At 51.5% G+C, this 21,826-nt stretch overlaps 1 protein-coding gene across 2 annotated transcripts in view; it reads left to right on the top strand.

Annotated features, from left to right (window-relative positions):
* The window catches only part of ESRRB (estrogen related receptor beta), a 178,224-nt gene that overhangs the window by 55,043 nt on the left and 101,355 nt on the right, over positions 1-21,826 (top strand). Inside the window, exon 1 of one of the 2 annotated variants that reach the window (XM_059689610.1) lies at positions 15,935-16,246. The exons of the other annotated variant lie outside the window; for it this stretch is intronic. Coding sequence (XP_059545593.1) covers positions 16,197-16,246 — 50 coding nt within the window. The 5' untranslated portion in view covers positions 15,935-16,196. Of the gene's footprint in view, positions 1-15,934; positions 16,247-21,826 lie in introns of those variants that run through there. 2 annotated transcript variants of the gene reach the window in all.

The raw sequence follows: 21,826 nt of genomic DNA, 5'->3' as shown, positions 1-21,826 counted from the left end.
GAAGGCAGGCCTGAGAAGGAAGGGGGAGAAAACAGAGTGTGGGGAGAGATCCAGAAAGCAAGGCAACATGGCCCTTGTTTTCGGGGACCTCTGGGAGTGAAGGAAATGCAGTTCACTAAAGTCCCCAAGGCCCCCAATGGTTTTCAAAGTGGGTTCCACAGAGCAGCGTCACAGGCACCACTGCTTCTTAATCCTGACTTTTCTGCAGAATATAATAGAAAAGGGAAATAAGTATCTAAAGTCAGGTGGCCAGGGGTCTAGTTTTAGTCCCTGAGGGTGCTGCCTCAGTGCTCGGAGGCCTCTGGCTGGGACTGCTCATCCCAGCGGCCGCTCTTCTTCCCTCACGAGCTGTGAGTGGCAGGATGAGAGCGCGTGCCCGCAGCCTGCATCCCTGTTGCGCTGTCAGTTTGCTCTGCTCTGTGTCCAGCCTGGTGTGTGAGGGAGGCAGTCCTGTCCTGTGCAGCCCACCCACACATTCATGGACCTTGGTAGGGCTCCTGTGGGCAGCACTGGGTTTCCTCCTGCAGGTGCTTGCGTTTCACTCTTGCTCCCTCCTCCCTCCCCATGACCCAAGGCCCAGGGCTCTCTGGAGCAGACCCTGACCAGCTCGGTTACAGACAGAGGAACTGGGAGAAGGGAGAGAGAGCGGGAACAAACTGGCTTTGTCTGTAAGGAGAAGCTGGAAGCCCTGAAGGTTAAGTGGGCAAGAGAGAGTCCTGGGAAGGTCCTGCCACTAGGAGAATGTGGCCCAGAAAATGTCCTAGGCACTAACCAATCAGATGAACTCCTCCTGCCTTTCCTGTGGGCAGAGGGGGAAATGTGGGGAGCGGGCTGCCTGTCTCCCTTTAGCATATGTCATTATATTAGGTGGGGTGCCCCACCAAGTTGAAATTGACTGCTTTGCAGATTACCTTATTACGGGCTCTTTGTAGTAGCTGCGTTGAGTTTAAAAAGACTGAACAGGTGATAAAGATGCACTGTGGATTGCTCTGATCCTGGTCTCCGATCTGGAAGCACCTGCCTACTTTTTGGGTTGCTCCACCCTGAACTCCAAGAACATGCTGTTAATCTTCAGTATCTTTTCCTCGCACAAACCCCCCACCAAGAAGGGCCCGCGAGTGTCACACAGAGGGTGGGTTGACTGTTTCCCACCTGCCAGGTGGAAGGTATTGCTCTGCCTCTGATTGTGAACTAAGAAGATTCATGAGATAACATTGAAGAAGGACTTTGAGATGGCAACTCACCTTACACACATAGGGCTTCCCCTTGGGAGGTGCTGCCACCTGCTTCCTCCTGCAGATGTTGGCGAGGGAGCTCTCTCGCACTGTTGGTCATGGACTCATGAAGAACCACTTGAGAAGCCATCCCCGTGTCTTCATTACACTCGACCATCCTGCATTGGAAATGGCCCCAGCCCACCCCAGGTGACTTGGCTGCCCAGTGGCCACATAGGTGGGGCCAGGGGCTCACATGCCTCTCTGCCTGGGCCCATTCAAGGTGGCTGCATTGAGCGGTCCCTTGAGATGGGCGGCTGGGGCATGAGGGAGACCTCAAGGTAGGCAGCTCCCTCTCTGTCCCAGCAGGGGGGTGAGGCAGGTTCAGCTGTGGGAAGTTAAATAGCCCAGTCCCTTCATTACCTCCAAAAGGTCCCTTGGAGGAGAAATGGCCAGCATTTGGATTTTTACATACTGATGACTTTTCCCCTCAAGATTAAGAGATGGGAGTAATCCTACATAATAAAAGGCTAATATGCAAATGACCGAATGGTGGAATGACCAGTCACTATGATGTGCGCTGACAACCAGGGGGCAGACACCCAACGCAGGAGCTGCCCCCTAGTGGTCAGTGTGCTCCCACAAGGGGAGTGCCGCTCAGCCAGAAGCTGGGCTCAGGGCTGGCGAGCACAGCGGAAGTGGTGGGAGCCTCTCCTGCCTCCGTGGCAATGCTAAGGATGTCTGACTGACAGCTTCAGCCCACTAAGCTATCAGTCAGACATCCCCAGGGCTCCCAGATTGCAAGAGGGCTCAAGCCAGGCTGAGGAACACCCTCCCCCAAGTGCATGAATTTCGTGCACCAGGCCTCTAGTTAATACATACACTTCTGAGGGTTGTCTGGGCAACATCTGGTGCTATTACCAGGTGTGTAGAAGAGAGGACTTCTAAGGGGGAATAAGTCCCAGAGGCTGCAAGAATGCAGTTCTCTGAATCCCCGCTGAAGGACGCAGATCCCCATGAGGTGTTGGGTTGGCATAAGATTTCATGTTTGACTCAAGCGAGGACTTGAGAGCATCTCTAATGGGTGGTCCTGATGGTGGTCTTGACCCTGATACTGAATGAGAGTCTACAGCTCACCACGGTGGGCCAGGCATTCAACACGTGGGCTGTGTTTGAGGAGCTCATGGTGAGGTGGGCAGAGGGTGGGAGGCTCTGAGGAACCGTGCTCCAATTACAGCTGAGAAGATGCTGCTCCAGGTCCTCAGGGATCTGGAAATGAGATGGGGCAGAGAGGGGAGCCTGTGAATAGAGCTGTCACAGTGAATAAAGTCAGCCACTGACTACATGCCTCAGTTGCTCTCTCCTCTGGGGAGCTGAGTGTAATACAGATGATGGATATGCTATAGAGGAGAAGATCACCGTGAGAGGCAGGCTAGAGTGGAGGTCAGGACCTCCATTTAGGGAAGGATGGAGCGAAACTGGTGTCTGTTGACCACCTACCATGTGCCAGGCACTATGCCAAGTGCTTTATACACACTATCCTGCAACAAAACATTTTTAAACTTGAGAAAACATGGCTAGGGGGGTTACATACTATCCCTGTATCATAGCTAATGAAGGGCAGAGTGAGGATTTGAACTGAAGTCTGCCAGACTCCCAAGCCAATACCTGTCAACTGCTTCCCCCAGATACATACAGCAGGAAACATTTACCTGGAGACACGCTCCCATCAGCACCCAGAGTGTTGCTTGTAATTCACAAAGCAGTAGACGTATCTTCACCCCTTATGCTCCACTCAAGAAAGCAATCCCATGCAAGTAAATGAAAGTGACATGATTAAGTACTAAATGAGGAAGAGTATTGTGCTTGCAAATGTTGGTACTTTACCAATATTAACATTCCTAGTAACTGACTTCATACCTGATTTGAAATCTACCTGTACAGCATGATGCTGGTTGAGCGCCACCAAGCTACACTATCCCTGATAATGAATTTGGTCCTCGCTCATAAGTATGCTGCAAGGCCAGCCACCTACTAAGAAATGGGGTTGGCCTCATTCTGAAAGGCAAAGGACAGTGATACAAAAAGCATGATGTTTGGGCAGGTTGCTACCTTTTAACCATGGCCTCCTCTAGCATGGCCCCCAGGCCTCCAAAGGGGGTGCTGTTCTAGGCATGGGTCTGATTGATAGTAGCGATGCTGCTTATTTTATTTTTATTGGTTGATTGATTCGATGCTATTTAGAGAACATTGATTTTTAGAGATACCATTTTGATTTTCAAAGTGTGCTCCCAGAGGACCTAGGGTTCTATAGAGGTGGCTTGGGGCCTCCCTGGGGGTGGGAGGGAAGGACTGAGAGTGGGACCCACTTGTCTAAACCAGGAGAGCTACTTTTTTGCTGCTTTATATACCAGGGTTCTAGGTGCAGTTCTATCTGAAGACTCTTAAAAAAATTGGAAATCATTGCTTTAAAATTATGCTTTTGCAATCCCATAGGTAAAAATCATTGTGAGAGAGTCTGTCTCCTGTGCACCACCTGGTTGGCTGCCATTGAAGAGTGTTAAGGAACTAAGTCTCTATAGAGATCCTTCTTCTAGCCCATCCTCTGATATTGAAGCTGGAAGTGAATCTCCTTAGTTGAATGGGTAGGTAAGCTAGGACCCAAGGAACAAAGGGAAATGTGCATTGGTTGATGTTGGAAGAAATAGGGGGAAACACACACACACACACACACGTATTTGGTCTTGTGGTGGCCTTTCAAACTAGAAGGAGAAAGACTATGAAGTAATGGGCCCTCCTTATTTTATTAAGGAATTCACTCTATCTGCAGAGGGACCTCCTAATCTCCTGGGTGTGTTTACAGAAACCATTCACACACACCCAGCTGGTCTCAGAACTGCAGCCCATTGGAACCTGCTCCAACCAAGCAAATTGGCCCTAATGGGGACATTTTGCTTGGCAGTAGATCATCTTCCTTTTCATCGCCTCCTCCTTCTTCTTCCGGTTGCCCTTCACCTTCTCCAAGTCACAGAAAGTTAAAATTTACCCCTTGGCATCATTCCATGAAGTCAGTCAGTTTCTTCCCCAACGTCACGCTCCTTTTCTCATTTTCTCCCTTTCGTGCTGCGAGCACACCTCATTCTGATTTTAAAGGACTTCTCTATTAGGAATGAACATGTCTTGCTAAATGCATGTACAGTGGGGATAGGTTTGGTTCTTGCTGACTTCCCAGGGGCTGTGTTCCTAAAGTCCTCTTATAAATCAGTTGCTTGTACCTGAGCTCTTATTTTCCCAGCTCCCTGTGATGCTAAGTAAGGTTCCCACACTAGCCCACAAGAGCCTCGTCCTTAGTCACAAGATGTAGTGTGGTGTGGACTCCGTTAACGTGACATAGTGGAATGGACAGGGATTTGGGGCAAGCTAGAAGTGGGGTTAAGTTTCAGGTTGTCTTCTGGCCTTGGGCCACTTACCCTCACTGCTTCCATTTTCTCCTTAATAGATAAAATGAAGGTGATCATAGCCACCTCAGATGGAGGCTGGGCTTGACTACCCTGTGCCAGGGCTAACTGGCAGAGCAGTGTGGGTGCCCAGCCCAGAGTGGGTGCTCAGGAAGTGGTATGTCCTCCCCACCCCTCTCCACCCTCGTCATTGAGTCTGAAGAGTCACACTAGAGGTAGTGTTCTCCAATGAACAGTGCAAAAAGAAGAGAAAATGAAAACAGAGAATTAACCATGTTATGAATAAGAAATAGAGTTTCTGTCTTTATTGATGGCATTTGGAAAAGGGTAGAATTATTCAATTAAAGGGAGATATGATAAAGGTGCTAAGGGGATTTTTGGACACTTTTAGGGTTAGACTGGTTACTACTGATCTGTCTGGAGATGAGTTCCCTTAAAAATATCTTAGGGGACTGAAATGGCCCCGGTGAGGTTGAGATGGCCCCGGTGAGGCTGGGATGGCCCCTGTGAGGCTGGGACGGCCCCAGTGAGGCTGGGACGGCCCCTGTGAGGCTGGGACGGCCCCTGTGAGGCTGAGATGGCCCCTGTGAGACTGAGACGGCCCCTGGGAAGCTGAGAAAAATACCACATGAACTCACTCATTTATGGATAATAAGGACCATTATAGACTGATGAACAAAAATAGATACAGAGTCAGAGCATCATTGAGCAGACTGTCAAACTACAGTGGGAAGCCTGGGGAGGCTTGGGGGGGGGGTAGGAGATCAACCGAAGGACTTGTATGCATGCATATGAGAATAATCAATGGACACAAGACACTGGAGGGTGGGGGAGGCTGGGGGAATGTTGGGGGGGGGGAGGAGACATGTGTAATACTCTTTGTAATACTTTAAGAAATAATAAAAAAAAATCTTAGGGGATGCCCGCTGGTGTGGCTCAGAGGTTGAACATCGACCCATGAACCAGGAGGTCACGGTTTGATTCCTGGTCAGGGGTGTGGGCTCCATCCCCAGTAGGGGGCCTTCAGGAGGCAGCCAATGGATGATTCTCTCTCATCATTAATGTTTCTCTCTCTCCCTCTCCCTCTCCCTTCCTGTCTCTGAAATCAATAAAAAGATATCTTTAAAAATATATCTTAGGGGAATATGGACACTCACCTTTCTGGTTTTGGGGACCACTAGCCCAGCTCGGGGTGGGAAGATAAAAAGAACAACTGGGAAAGAGGAGGGAAGATGGGAAAAACTTGAGTATTTGACACCTGGATCTGCCCTCCTCTGTACAACGAAATTATACTTAGTAATAATCATGCCATAATTAATAATGATCATAATTAACGATGAAAATAATTAAAATTATTTTCCTGATTTGTTGATTAACTTAAAAACCATAAACAATTTGAAATGAAGAGTAAATGTCTATGCTAACATATATTCAAGTTCAATAGGATTTGTTATGTAGGAACTAATATTTGAACTTATAATATCACATCTCACAGTTCTACCCTGTGCCATAGTTTTAAAATTTAAATGCAAATAGACACTCCAAGGGCCACATACAAGAGCATGACTGGAGCACGTCAGGTTCTTTCTCTGTCTCTGGAGTCACTGTGCTCTCACTGTTACTTTTTTCTTATTTTTTAAAAATAAGTTTTTATTGATTTTTTTAGAGAGAGAGAAAGGAAGAGGGAGAGATAGAAATCTCAATGAGAGCGAAACATCAAAATCCATTGGCTGCCCTAACTGGTTTGGCTCAGTGGATAGAGCGTCGGCCTGCAGACTCAAGGGTCCCATGTTCAATTCCGGTCAAGGGCATGTACCTTGGTTGCGGGCACATACCCAGTAGGGAGTGTGCAGGAGGCAGATGATCGATGTTTCTCTCTCATCGATGTTTCTAACTCCCTATCCCTCTCCCTTCCTCTCTGTAAAAAAATCAATAAAATATATTTTTAAAAAAAATCCATTGGCTGCCTCCTGCATGCCCCCTGCTGGGGATCGAGCCCACAACCTGGGCATGTGCGCTGACCAGTAATGGAACCATGACCTCCTGATTCATGGGTTGACAGTCAACCATTGGGCAACACCAGCCTGGCAGCTCTCTCTGGTTTTGAACCCACCATCTCAACGCAAGGATATATAGTACCAGGGACAGAGACACACACTGCGTCTTAAATGAGCCTGAATGGTCCTGGGCCCTTAGGAATTTACTCATGAAATACTGTGTCACTAAGTGTGGCTTAATGTAGTTAAGTGTGTGTGTGTCTGACTTTGTTACTTCCATGTGGAATTCTATTTGTATTCAAATTTAGGTAATACAAACATGCTAATTTGAAGCTTATATATATTGTTAAAACTCAACAGCAACTGCAACAATTGGGTAGAACTTAGAGCAATGAGAGATTTTCATGGGGAGGATAGTTCATCACTGACATTGTTTGGACTTGCTGGAGCAAGGTGACAACAAAAAGCAGCCGGACTTTAAGTTTTGCTGTTGGTTTTTGTCTGTGCAGACAATGGCCCTCTTGTTGTTGGCATCCATGGTGTCCTGTAGTCACCGCCCTGCCAATGGCCCACCACCAGGTGTGGCAGACACTGTGGGGTGCTGACGCACAGCCGTTCCCACCTCCACTCGAACAGAAGCGAATTTGTTTGCCATTGAACATTGGTGCACTTAAGAACAGGGAGCCTCTCCCCAGCTTTGGGGAGTAAACATATTTTAAACCAATCATGGTGATCCATTTCTCCTCGACAGTGATTGGTTTGGACTGAGTATGTGACTGGATTCTGGCCAAGAAGATGTGAGGATAAGCCTGCTTGAATGGGGAGGGGGAAATTCTGGGGAAGAATTTCCTCTCAACTAAAATCAAATCAAAACAAACAAATGATAAACAAACTAGAGTCCTAAGGATCAATATTTCCCCCGACATAAATGCACATCTGCATACACCCCCTTCCTGGATTTGGGCACAGCTGGGGGAGGCAGTGGTGCCTAGGCCCTGAGAGCCATCCTTCAATCACGGGGGACAAGCTGGAGGAGACAGCCGATGTGCCAAGGATGGTAGACCAGAAAGCTGAAACTACTTGCTGCTTAGATGTCTGCTGTGTGAGGCCGTTGACTTCTACTCCTGAGGCCACTGGACTCTCCTGGGTCGTAAGCCCAAAAGCAGCCTAGAGTTACTGTTGGGTGGTGTGGGTGTGGGGAAAAAACAGGGAAAAGGGAGGATACAGTACAGGTGACCCGTGAACGACCCTTCGCAGTCAGAAATCCACATACAACGTCTGGCTCCCCAAAACTTTACCATTAATAGCCTGCTGTTGACAGGAAGCCTTACCAATAACATAGTGGATTAGCATGTATTTTGTATGTTATATGTATTACATACTATATTGTTACAATAAAGTAAGCTGGAGAAAAGATAATGTTATTAAGAAAAATCACAAGGAAGAAAAAATGGATTCACAGTATTTATTGAGGGAAAAATCCAGGCATAAGTGGACCTGTGTAGTTTAGACCCTTGTTGTTCAAGAGTCCGTTGTATGCGCTTGGCCTTCTGGGTATGTTGGGTGAAGGAAAAAGAAGAGTGGAGAAGGGATACTGGGCCAGATGATCCCATCAGCTGGCTTCAGATGTCACCATTGGGCTGAACTTCTTGATGATAGAATCAGAGTGTCCGAGTGGATGGGTGAGTGGCGGTGGGGGGCGGGGGGGGCGTAAGGTGGGGTCCAAGTGGGCCTTTGTAAAACAGCAAGTCTGTGACTCATGCAGTGACCACCATAGTAACCCATCAATCACTGTCCTCATTATGCTCGCCTCCCCTAACCAAGGGAAAGGGTAGTAAATAATAAAAGTTTCAAGTGAGAGCAAGTCAGCAGACCTTCGTTGTTTGCTCATTCAGCCTGTACATTAGCCCTGGTCCCCTAGAATGGAGAGCTGAGGCAGGCGTGGAAAATGCTGACACTTCATTTGGGAGGTGTAAGGCCAGGGAGTAGAGGGTGAGAAAAACGGGGGTTGAGGTGAGGACAGATGCCAAGCAGTCTGACATGATATGCTGTGGTGCTGGCCACCACTTCCCATCAGCCCCAAAGACACTTGCAGGTGGCTTTGGCATGTGTGTCTTTTCTGGAAGGTTTCTTTAAAAAAAAAAAAATCACCGCAGAACAGTACACAGAGGGCAGAAAAGGAGGAGTTTGGGGAGCTACCCTCCTTCACGTCTGGGGTACATCATCTGGGCCCTCGGTAAGCCAGACCCATGCACTGGAAGTGGAGGTGGCCTGAATGGGGCGCTGAATAAGAGACAGAAAAGGGAGGCAGTCGCAGGAACTTGAGACGAGACCTACTGTGTGTGTGACGCAGTGCTGGGACCCAAGTACTTACCCATCCATGTGCAGGGACAACCCATCCCACCTTGCTCCACGTTGTCCCTCTCCTGGCGGGGCTCAGGCACCGTCTCCACCTCTTCAAGACCTCTCCTCCTCACCCTGCCAGTCTGCGTTGGAAGCAAGCTCCTCGGGCTGAGCATAAAATTCCATCTGTGCCTTTTGTAAGGGAGAGTAAAGAGGAATTATTGCCGCTCCTTGCTCGGCTGGGTTTTGTAGAATTACCCCAAAGCAGTGTTTATCATGCCATTGAGCTGGAGGCCCATGCTTAATGTGCTATCTGTTCTGACCCCAGATGTCTCTCTGCATCGCTGCTCTCCCACCAGCTCTGCTACCGTCCGCTCCTTCTAGGGTCATTGCTGACAAGTGTATTACCGGTGTTTATCCATATTAAATCTTGTGTCATTGACTGCCTTCCCCCCATTTTTTCTAAGCTCTCTTGGGTTCTGCGGTTTTCCTTCTTGCCTTGTCTCGTCCTTCTAGGAAAGGCAAAACCTTCTAAGTCAGGAATCTTCCTGAAGCTTCAGGCTCCCAATTGATTGTGAAGAATAAAGATGTGAGGGACGGCCCTGCGACAGAGCCCCAGACTGCATCTGGAACTGGTACTGACCGTTCCCAATCACGTCGTCCGAGCAGTGGGCAGTTCACCGGCGGGGCTGGTTGTGCTGGGATATCCATTGTGAAGGTAGCGCTTGGCCAGCAGTTTGCTCCTGGAGGAACACAGTCAAAAGGTATCACCTTGATCACGTGTTATGTAGGGACAGCACTTTACAGTTTACAAACCACATTTGATTGTTCCTAAAACCTAAAAGCATTTGCTGTTGTTTTTTCTTCTCCATAAACCATTTTATTAGAGCAAAACAAAAAAAAGCATTTTATTCTGAAAAAGAATGAAATAAGAAGGTCTACCTTCATCGAGCCATTAGGAAATGAAGGCACGTCTGAATGTTCCCAGTTTTGAATCTCACGTCATTGATGCCAGGGAGATAGACTCCGCCACCATGTTCCTTTGTTCCCACTCAATAGCAACACCTTACACGTGTGTGGTCCCTTTGAATTCATTTTTCAAACGTTTCATGTATTTTGAGGGTTCGCTGAGATAATTATCCTTGAGAACAGAGATGTACACGGAGGCCTAATCTGTGAGTTTGCGAAGCAAACCGTTAATTCTGTGGCCAGTGTTGACCATGAGATTTTCACAGTTGTTTTTCCATCAAAGAGAGGTTTTCCTTTTACTGATGATGAGACCCGAGAAACAAATTGTATGGCTACTTGAAACCAACTTTGTTTTATTCTTCAGTGGATGCAAAAGTCATAAGAAATTGGATAATAGATTAATTATATGTGACACAGGATAAAAATAAGGTCAAATTTCTTTGTTATAAGGAAAGAAAACCATAATCCGCTCTCATGGAAAATATTTAATCAGACAGATCACTCATTTAGTCAATAGCCAGTTGTTCGATGCCTCTTGAGTACCAGGTACTATCAAGGCACAGTGCTCCTTTCTCGTCCCCTCCTTCCACTTCCTCCTCCCTCTTTACACTTCTTCTCTTCTTGCCTCCCCCACCCCCACCCCCCACCCAGAAATCTGGCAGGGGCAAAGCTATCGTGTCTTAATGTGCTTCTATCCTCCTGGTGATTGGGAGGGAGAAAGGTCTTTGTTTCTATTGAGAGACAGGTGTCGCGTGCCTGACCCCCTCCTGCCTGGTCGGCAGTGGCCCCCTTGCACACTGCTGGAAGGAAGGGGTCTTTCTGGCAAACAGAGTGCTTCGATATATACTATTCAGCCATGTTGATGAGAATAGGATTTTGAGACTCAGAAAAAAGTCATAACGGATCTTTGAAATGTCTGGAACTCATTCCAAGATTCCTGGTAGGGCTTTCAGGCAACGAAAGGGATGCCGGTGATGGTGGGGCGGAACCCAAGCATTTCTCCACTCAAGACGGTGCCCCCTTCACATTTTGTCTTTGGTGTCATGGTGGCAGTGCTGATAGGACATGAGCCTTCTTGCCCCAATAATGGCCCATTACAGCGCCAGGAAAAGCCATCCTGTTTCCGCAGCATTTATCTGTCAGCAGGAGACTATTATGGGAGCACAAACTCACATTGTATTAGTGTTATCAGTTAATTATGATCCTTGGGATGCGTGCCAGCCAATGGGCTGCCAGTCTGCTGACCACCACTCGGGGATATAACTCCGCACCCCCGATTCAAGTAGGCGAGACAAGAGTGAGGGGGACCGCAGATGTGTGGGGCCAGCGACGTTCTCCCTAGGCTGGAGCCCATGGCGCCCCGGCCTGATCGGCACTGTGCCCGGGGATGCGCGGGTTAGGCCTGCTGTCCAGGCCAGGCCCTCCTTACCCTCATGGACTGTCAATGGACCCGCCTCCCCCAGCGCTGACCCCGGGGCGGGAGAGAAACAAGCCTGGAGTGTGATTCCGACGGTGGGTTCCACGGAGGCTCCTCTCCTTCCTGGTGGTAAGAAGTGGCTGAGCACCTTGGGTGTTTCCAAGGCATCATTCTCAACTGGACACTTGGGTTCAGGGAAGACGGGTGAGGTTGAGGGTCCGGGATGGCGTAACAAGTCAGTGAGTGTCCACCTTGCCTGGACTTGGGGACATGCGGTAGAGTCTTCGAAACTTCCCGGTGGGTCCTACCTTTTAAGGGGGAAGCCGTCAAGTCCTCTGGGCTCCTGGGGCCCACGTTGAGTCCACCAGCTCCTACTAAGTTGTCTGGATTGAAAAGTGAGAAAAAAATTGCCTCTTATTATAGGCATCACATAAGGAGGGGATTCAAGAACCCAAGATGACCTGCTTGCTGCTGCCTTATGTGTGCAGAAATGACTGGTGCCAGGGAGGCTGCCTCAAGAGCGGGGAGATGCACACCAAGACCAGACTCTGAGAGCGGTGGGGTTTTCACCTCCTGTGGCAAGGGGTGCTTGCTGAGGTCCGCTGCTTGGATCCCAGCAAGGCCACTTGGGTGACCCTTGAGATCCAGGTGCAGGCAAGGGGATGGCCCATTCTAAGGACTTAGCCAGACTGGGATGGGAAAGTGGGGTGAGTAGCGTGGACCTGTGTCCCACAACCCATCATTTAGTTGGAAGTTGTCGTACCCAGAGAAACACAGGTTTGGGGAACAGAGTGGGCAGGACTGCATCTGGGATGTTTTTCTAGCATCTGCCTCCAGGAACCACCCCCCAGGAAACCACCTGGGGCAGGGTGTGGGCACAGAAGCCCTGGTGTGTGTTGCCAGTGGCACTTTTCTGGTTTGGCTTCCGATTCCCTAGGAAAGAGCTTGAACTTGGGGGAGGAGAGAGGAGAGAAAGTGAGGAGACTTGTGTACAAAGATTCCGGAGCTGGATAAGTAAAAGTCCACAGATGGCATGCTTTGCTAGTTACTCACTGTGTGACCTTGGGTAGGTCACTTCACCACACAGCGAAATTCACAAACTTCCTTAATGATAAATTCTGATGACGGTTCTAAATGATCCCTGAGCCTTCTTACCTGTAAGATTCTGTGAATGTAACACATATCTATTTAAGGGGGTTTGTCACGAAAACAAAATGAGCTGCGGTCCCCTTACACCAGTGGTTCTCAACCTTCCTAATGCCGCGACCCTTTAATATAGTTCCTCATGTTGTGGTGACCCCCAACCATAAAATTATTTTCGTTGCTACTTCATAACTGTAATTTTGCTACTGTTATGAATCATAATGTAAATATCTGATAGGCAAGATGTATTTTCATTGTTACAAATTGAACATAATTAAAGCATAGTGATTAATCACAAAAACAATATGTAATTATATATGTGTTTTCCGATGGTCTTAGGTGACCCCTGTGAAAGGGTCGTTCGACCCCCAATGGGGTCGCGACCCACAGGTTGAGAACCACTGCCTTACGAGCTCTGCAATTACTGTGTCTAGTACCTTTTGTCCCATTTCCTTTTGGCTGGCTTGCCTGGTTGGGGGTGCCAGTGTTGGGACATAGGTCAGTGAAGGGGTGGCCTAGAGCTTTTGGTGAGAGGTGGATTACACATAGCCCCTGCTCTTGGCGAGCAGTGGAGGTATGAAGTGATGGTTGATTGGTTGAGTGAACTTCAGGTTTGAAGGAATCCAAGAGCCCTGCCTGTCTCACTCCACCCCCTGTGCCATCTTGGTTTTCTGGAGAAGAGATGACTTTAGCAAGGTCACACCAATCCAGGAGTCCTCTGCACTCCCCTCCCCCTCCCCCACGCCCCACTGCCTCTCCAGCTATGTGGAAAAGGACCCTGGATCTGGGGAGAAGTCCTGCCCCCCCTCCCCCACCATGAGCTGGCTGTAGACAGAGTGGGCTGGCCCCGTGAACAGTGTGTAACTTGGCCATGGTGGCCTGGGCCTGTCAGGCTGGATGGGATTCCCAGGGTGTCCCTGCCGGCAGGTCCTCCCTCATCTCTCCTGTAGCAGGGTCTGCAGGTTCACACTTGCCAGGGAGGCAAAGGAGACAAAACTCACCCCGAGGCTGAGGCGGCTGGATGGGCACTCGGAGGGGGGCAGTCTGAGGACAGGGTCTCAAGGACCTCCTTCCGGGGAGGACAATCAGCTAGTGCCCAGGAGCGAGGCGAGACAGACAGTGCTGTGTGCAGGCGCCAGGCTGGCTTCCTAACCAACGCAGGCCTCCTCATGTCCCTCGTTTGCCGCCAGTGGCTTTGCATCCCCGGCTCTAGGCTGTGAAGTTTTCTTTTCATGCTCCACTGAGTGTTCTGTCTCCAGTTGAACACAGTGCACCCTCACAAAGCAGAGTCAGCTGATCCCATGCAACCTGCCAGGGCTTCACCCCCTTCTGGGCCAGCAGGCTCTGGCACCCCACCCCAGGCGGCTACAGTTTACAAATTCATGAACAAAAACTTTATCAAGCAACTTCTAAGTGCAGGAGATTCCCAGTGAACCAAAAGAGACATGGTCCTTGCCTTCACAGAGCTTACAATCTAGTGTGTGTGTGTGTGTGTGTGTGTGTGTGTGTGTGTGTGTGTGTGTGTGATTGCTCATACCAATATACATATATGTAATTGCAAACTGGTCAACTACCCAAAGCAAAGTGGCTAGCAGAAGGTTCTGGTGTGGTCCGGAAGGTGGGGTGTGCTAGGTGGCAGACGCAAGGACCGAGGGGAGCGTGGCCTGGGCCGAGGAGGGGTGCCTAGGGACCCGCAGGAGCCTGTGGTGTGGGGCCTTCCTTGTAGGCCACGGGAATGATGGGGCCTCTTTCTGAATGGTGACAAGGGCACCTCGGACATGCATTTACAAAGCGCTCCCTGGCTGCTGTGTGCTTGGAGAAGGGACTTCCGGAGCCAGGCAGGATGCAGAGAAACCAGCACTGAGGTCTTGGCGAGATAGGGTGGCTGTGTAGAAGCTCAAGGAAAGTGTCTCTGCACCTTTCCTTCTCTCAAGTCACCAAGTCCTTATGCGGTTAAAACAAAAAAACAAAAGGCCCGGGGCTGCTGGGGCTCTGCTGACAGAGCAGACATCTTCATCCATCTCTCGCCGAGATACCTGCCGGAGCCCCTATGCGGAGAATCCCGCGTTCCTCCACTTCAGCACTTATGAAAAATCTCAGCGGCGTCCCAGCCTGCGCGCTTTCATTTATCCAAGTCAAGAATCATCTGCAGCCTCGCTGCCCAGACCCCAGCCCCTCCCAGCGGCTGGCCCCTCCTGGGGTTTCTCACAACCCTCCTGCTTTTATTCCTGAAGTGCCTGAACACTGCCTGGAGTTACACTCCATTTAGACGTTATTTTGATGATAAAATCCCCCCCCCCCCACTGCTCATTGTCTTCTGTAGAATCGAGGAGAAAAAGGTGGTGGTCTCTCCTGAGGGCTTTTCTTCCCCTCTTAAATAATTCTACGCCTACCTCCCTCCCCACACTCATTTGAATCATCAAATTGATTATTATCTCTGTGGCTGGCACATCTCAAAAGATGACAAGCCCCAGAAGAAGAATTGGGGCATGGCTCGCAGCTGGCTTTTGGTTCAGTAGCAGCCCATAACATTCGGGTTCATGGAGGGAGCAGCAGACAGGAATGCAGGTGTGTTCGTAGCTGGGGATTCAGGTGTGTACGTTCAAGTGTCTGTCTGTGTGCCTCGACGTGGCTGTGGCAGGGAGATTGGTTGCGTTAACCACTATTGTATTTTCCTAAGCGGACTGGAATTTATTTGCCTGTGCCTGTGTCCTGGGTACATTTCTGAGAGTTGCCAATGACGAGAGCGTCGTTTTATGCATCTAGAGAGCATTTTATAGATGCACACCCTGGGTACGGAGCCATATGAAAGCGGTTCAGAACCAAATGGCCCAGGTGAGGGGCGCTGGGCAGGGAATTGTTTCTCTTCTGCTCTCTCTCTCTCTCGCTGCGCCTCACCTGCTGGCCTGACCCTTTGCACTTCTGCACACCACACACAGGGTTTGAGGCTGCAGATGTCCAGGGCGCTGGTTGCTTCTCCTTGGTGGAGAGTGGAGACATGTGACTCATTTTTAATCTGGAAAACAGACCCATTCCAAAAGGCTGAGAGGTGAGTCTGCTAGACCCGCCAGTTAAAAAGATAGGACGGAGGTTGAAGGGTATACAGGCAGCAAATCTTTCAACCCCCCAGTCCCACGAGCCAGTTGGACAACAATTGTTTTTTCTGTAACGGTGAGAGGGCAGGCTTTGTGGCTCCCCTGCCCGGTCCTCCTGCTCCTCAGGACGTGGGGACCTCGCTGGAGCGCCCGATTCCATTGAAGTCTCTCTGGCTCCCCCATCCCCCCACCCCAGCTTGATTCTGTCACTTTAAGTCCAGCCCCTGAGAGATAGCCAATGGGAGCCAAACCATACATCAGTCTCCCGGCCTTAAAGCTACAGTAGGGTTAGTGGGCTCCAAGTCTCCCGCGCCCGAGCCTCCTCCACGGCGCCCTGTCCCCTCTGCCCGCCCGGAGTGTGTGCAGGAGCCGGCGCGCCGAGCTGTGCGCGCCCCGCTCCCCGCCTCCCCCTCGCCCCGCCGCGGCGCTTCCTCCCGCCCTGCCGCCTCCAGCTCCCGGTGCCCGGCCGGACTCGCACCTCGCCAGTGCCCTTCACTCGCTCTTCCGCGTGATTTCCCCGCGGTCTTTCTCTACCAATTGGGAATGCTAAGCCGGGCCTGATGGACGTGTCAGAACTCTGCATCCCGGACCCCCTCGGCTACCACAACCAGTAGGTGCTCGGCTCCTCCGTGGGTCGGTCGGTCGGTCGGTCTGTCCTGCTGCCGGTGGGGCTGTGTCCGTCCCGGGTGTCGCAGTTCTTCTCGGCGTTCTTGAAGCGACCGGGACCCCGGTGCACTTGGGGAGTGTCGGAGGGGGAAAGCCGCGCACTTCCTGCGTTTCCTTCCTGCACCTAACTTTTCCTGTACCCCCTTTGCACACTCTGACTTTTAGAGCAGCAGTTTCTCACTCGCTCTTTCTTCCTCTCCTGGAGAGAAAATATTTGAGCGTCTGTGGCATGGGCAGGAGCAAGCCCAGAACAGGTGCGGGACAGTCGCAAAGACGTCTCGTCCTGTCTGAGAAAGCCTCCCTTTGGCTTGAACATTTATTTCCATCCTGGGGGCCAAAAATGGTGGGCAAGGGAGCGAAATCGTAGGTGGTGCGCGGGTTTGGAAACAGCGGGCGGGCAGCGCCGCCTCGCCCTGCGGTCCGAGTGGGGAGCCCCGAGGGCGCGCACGCCGCGCGGTGCCCGCAGTCCAGGCTCCCCAGGGGTGCGGACGGCACGGCCGGGCAGGGACGCACTGCGCCCCGCACGCCCTGCGAGGGAAGCCCGCACCAGCCAGGAGTCGGGACACGGCCCGGCGCTGCGGCACCGGCAAAGTTGGTTCCAGGCTCTGGAGGAGGCTGCGCCCGACGGAACAGACGGGCGCGATTTCCGTGCCCCGGCGGCTTTGCACTCATCCGGAAGGAACCTGGGGGGGTGGGGGGAGTCCAAGCAGCCTGGGCGTAGGTGGCGGCGCGGGGCTACGGAACTGGACCCGCAGGAGCCGCGGGTCCCGGGCTTGGGCAGCGCGCCGCGCACGCGCGCGCGCGCAGAGTGGGAAAGTGGAGAACTGATCCCCCTGAACGGCGCGGGGCCGACCAGAGCATCCGACCCTGGGCTCCGCGGGGCCAGGCTCTGGCCCCGGCAGTTTCCCTCCAGGGCCACCTGCCCGGGTCCCTGCCCGGTCTCCTCTCTGGCGCTCCGTGTCCCTCCGCTTCCGGGCAGGTGCCCAGGCATCTGGGTGCGGGAGCCCGAGTGGTCCCTCGGAATGCTTAAAAAATAATAATAAAATGAAAACTCAAGGTTTTCGCGCACTTGCTCAACTTCGTGCTTTTCTTCCCCTTTTTTCCGGAAGCGAACTAAACTACCAGAGTCACTGCTCGCTCCACCATCCTTTCATTTCTGTACCCCTCCTCCCAAGACCCAGTACAACCCTAAAATAAAGACTCTGGATAGCGAACGTGGGGTTCCTGGGAGTGTTCAACTGCCCCTCGCTGCGCAGACCACCTCCACGCCGGGTGGACCGCGCGCGCGAGAGAGCCGAGGCAACTTCCCAGCAGCAGCCCCTGTCCAGACCGACTGCTCCCGCCTCCACGCTAACCTTTTCGCTAACCTTTTCGGTTGTAGTTTTAGGAGTTTCTTGCGGGGGGAGGGGGGCGGGGGGGGCGGGTGGTTCCTTTTTGGTGCCGCTAGAATTTAGACAAGAGAGTCAGAAGGTGGTGCGTGGGTTGGTAGAAGAGGGGAACCCTTCATTGTAATGGATTCGGATTTCACCGGCTTGAAAAGTGCTCTTCATTCTGTGTATAGGTTACACCGATGATCCCAGCTTGTGTGGCTGGTGGCAGGGGGTGGGGGTGAGGGGGGGTGGGGGGTAGTGCCCTAAGATGCTCCCTCCTCAAAGCTAGTGGGACCGTGAAAGAAACCTCGGGTGGGCAGGTGAGGCCAAGAACCATGTTGGATGCTTGTGGGGCGTTTTCTCACATAACACTACCAAGTGCGACAAATATTTGATGTTTAAATTATTTAGGCTCCCTGGCTCCAGAGGTGACTTCTTTAGGTGAGCCGGAGCTATCTAGGTATGCGTCCCTGGCTCAAGTCATAGACGGTAAATATGAACATTCGAATGGGGGAAATATGTCCTGTGACTGTGTTCAGAAAGCAAGGAGAGGGGAGATGGAGGGTTTAGCAGCGGAGCAATTCATTGAGTTGACGGCCACCCCGGCTTGAGTTTGAGGAGAAATATGGGCACAGAGGGAACGTCAGGGAAGCAGCAAAGGGGAGAGAGGCAGCCGAGGTCCTGGGTGTCTGGGAGGGTTGATGTGGGAGTCGTTGATGGAGTGAGTCTGACTGTGGTTTGGACTCCCTACCCTTCCTGGTTTCTTTGCAAAGAATTAGCTTCTCACTCCACGAGGCACAGGAAAACCATAAATATGCCCGCTGTTGCCCCTGAGGAACGAAGCAACCCTGTGCGGTGCCCGGCACATGGGTGAGCTGGCCCCATGCACAGAGGCGTGCCTCCTGGCGAGGTTTAGGTCTGCTGTAGTTCAGGTGCAAAATCCCCAAGGGCCAGCCTGGGGGGCAGAGGCTGGGGTAGGGGAGGCAGCTTTCTGACTTCGACCCCCTCGTGCTTCATGACAAGTAGCTTTAGAGCCCTTGGTAGCATTTTGTGGTTGGTTGGAAGGACAGTAGGACGAACCCATCCGTTTCAGTGCTGATGTTTCTCCGGGAACATATACATGAGTGGGTGCATGTGCTCTGTACACACAGTTTCTACCCATGTGGCTTAATCAACATTCCTGGACTTGAGAAAACCCAGGGGCACAGGGACCACGGTTCAGCCCTCCTCACCTGCTAACATTCAGAGAGCATTTTTCAATGCTTTAGTGTTATTCTCACTTTCCCAGGTGAGACATCCCCCCCGCCCTCACACACACACACACACACACACACACACACACACACACACACACCTTCATACCTTTCTATCTTTCATTTTCATTTTCCTGTAGCCAATCCTGTAGGTGACTCCATTACCATTTCTAATCAATATTTTATGTACATATATAATCAGCTGGAGTGGGAGTGAGCGTGCCGGCCTGCGTGTGCCTGTGTATAAATGTATCCGTGAACCACCCGGCTGGAGACCCTCGGCATAAAAACTGGGGGAGCGCGGGGCGGGGGGGGGGGGGGCGCCTGCCAGTGACCACTTTGTTGCTATTAAAGAAACAAAGAATTGTCCTGACGGTAAAATATGTGGCTTCACACATAGGAAAAATGCCACATGGTAATTCAGAATCAGTGACCCAGAGAAAAACAAAGGGGGAAATTAATTTTTAATGGTACATTTAAAAATAAATCACAGTGAGGACATGAGCCTTGGTTTTCCAAGGGACGGGCTCTAGGAAATAAACCTATGTGCCTGCCACCCTTCTAGAAATGCAGGCTGCCGTGGAAGAGGATGGGTGATCGGGGGCCGGACTTGTTCGGGCCCAAGGGCGATAAACTGGGAGGAAACAGGAGGTCAGTGGGGAAGGCCCAGTCCCGGGAAGGCCCTTTCCAGCTCAGTGAGAGCCTGACATCAACTGGAAATTTCCTCCCGGGGCTTATTATTTCCCCAGTCCCCTTCATTTCAGAAACAGTCCTCTATTTTACCAGTGATTGGGATACATGAAAAGATGTTTCATAAACATACATACATATTTATAGAAGCAACCTGTCCCACAATTAAGTATCCCATTTAGTCCGAGAGAGAGGGACAGAGGGGACTTTTCGAGGAAAGCACTGCGAGGGAAGTGGCTGTGATAGAGAATTCATGTCACAGCCCGCCGTCTCTGTCTCAGAGTGCCCCTGGCCCTAGCTCAGGGGGGCCTTGTATCTTTGTCTGGACTCATGTTCCTCATAATTGGTTTTTTAAAATATATTTTTATTGCTTTCAGAGAGGAAGGGAGAGGGAGAGAGAGATAGAAACATCAATGATAAGAGAGAATCACTTATCGGCTGCCTGCTTCACGCCCCACACTGGGGATCGAGCCCGCAACCCGGGCATGTGCCTTGATCGGGAATTGAACCATGACCTCCTGGTTCACAGGTCGATGCTCATCCACTGAGCCACGCTGGCTGGGTCCAAATGGCTTTTCAAGATAATGTAAACTCATTGAAGAAGTGTGTCTCCCTCCTCAGTCCTTTGCAAAATGCCTTGTTTCTTTGGAGCGCTTGGAACTGGAGGGATCTGTGCAAGTCTAGCAGGCCAAAGGGAAGGGTGAGAGAGAGACATTGAGAACGTGTGTGCATGGGGGCTGGCGATGGCATTGGTGTGTGAATGGGCAGGATGCAAAAGGAGAGAGAATTTGAAGACAAAGGGACAAGAAACAGATGCTTTTGATGGTTCTACAGTGCCCTTCTCTGGAACTTGTCTTCCCAAATGCTCTATAGTGGTCTGCAAACTGCGGCTCGGCAAACCACGACTCGTGAGCCACTTGCGGCTCTTTGGCCCCTTGACTGTGGCTCTTCTACAAAATACCGGATCTTCCACAAAATACCAACTTCTGCGCATGGGCCACGAAGTTTCAATCGCACTGTACGTGCGCGCCCGCCCGTGGTATTTTGTGGAAGAGCCACACTCAAGGGGCCAAAGAGCCGCGTGTGGCTCACGAGCCGTGGTTTGCTGACCATGGCTCTAGGACATCCTCAACATGATTCAAATTGTTTGTGGTTCTAATTTAAGGGGAAGGGATAGCAAATACTTAGACCACAAGCTATTCCTTCAGAGTGAACTCCGACCACACCCTGAACACCCCATGCTGATGCCTTCCCACACCTGTGGGCCCTCCTGGGGCTCTTTCCACCTCTCCGGAAAGTGAGGCCTCCAAGTGCTGGCCCAGCCTGACCAACCAGGAGTTCTGCCCAGAACCAGCCCGAACTCCCTCTGGCTCTGCTGGGAGCCTCTGTCTTAGAAGCTGGTGACTCTTGCCCGAATGTTCCCGTAGGGACCCTAGCCCGGCTTAGTGCTCAGCCTCCGATGTCCTCCACAGGCACTTAGTTCTTAGCGGGTACGTGGGCCCAGGAAGGGGCTTCAAGTAGAGGGTCCACAGACCGTGCCAGGATCTTGGGGATGGGCTGGAACCAGACGAGTCTGAGTCCACATCCTGCCTGTTTGCCCTTGAGGCCTTTTGCTGATTTCGAAGGATAAATCAAAGACCGTAAGGGCCGGTGACCCCTGACGGGGCTTCTCTCTGGTGAGGTCCCCTTTCTCAGCCCCAGACCGCCAGGAGCATGAGTGTGGTCATTCTTCAGAGATGGGGCCCATGGGCTTTCTCAGGTCCCGGTGTCCCCGTGGCTGGTGTGGCCTGGCCCCTGGGCAGGGTGGTGGTGGTAGTTATAATTGCAAATGTAATTAGCAGACCAGCTCTGGGGGACGGGATGCTCAACTTCCCAGCACATCACGGTGACCCTGCGATGGCTGGCCGGGCAGATTGACTCTCACCGGGCCAGCCTGCCTCCTGCCTCTGGTGCGGCCACTGACCTTTCACTGATAATGGCAGAGCTGTCCTGGTAACCAGTGGCAGGGCCAGCCCCCGTCCTCAGAGGGGATGTCAGGGCAGCGTCTGGGAGAGGTGAGTTATTTCTTCCCTGGGCCACTGGACAAGTGACCCTCGCCTCTCGTAACAGTGTGACCCTGTGTGCAGGCTGCTCTGGGCATTTCCTCCCTCTCTTCCCCCGCATGGCACGCTGCAAGGATGTGACTTTGGGCCCGTGCTGGTCTGTAGCCCT

This window comes from Myotis daubentonii, chromosome 1, assembly GCF_963259705.1.
Source record: "Myotis daubentonii chromosome 1, mMyoDau2.1, whole genome shotgun sequence".
NCBI classification, from domain to species: Eukaryota; Metazoa; Chordata; class Mammalia; order Chiroptera; family Vespertilionidae; genus Myotis; species Myotis daubentonii.
The sequence above is the reverse complement of the archived record's forward strand: the minus strand, read 5'-3'. Positions and strand labels throughout refer to the sequence as shown.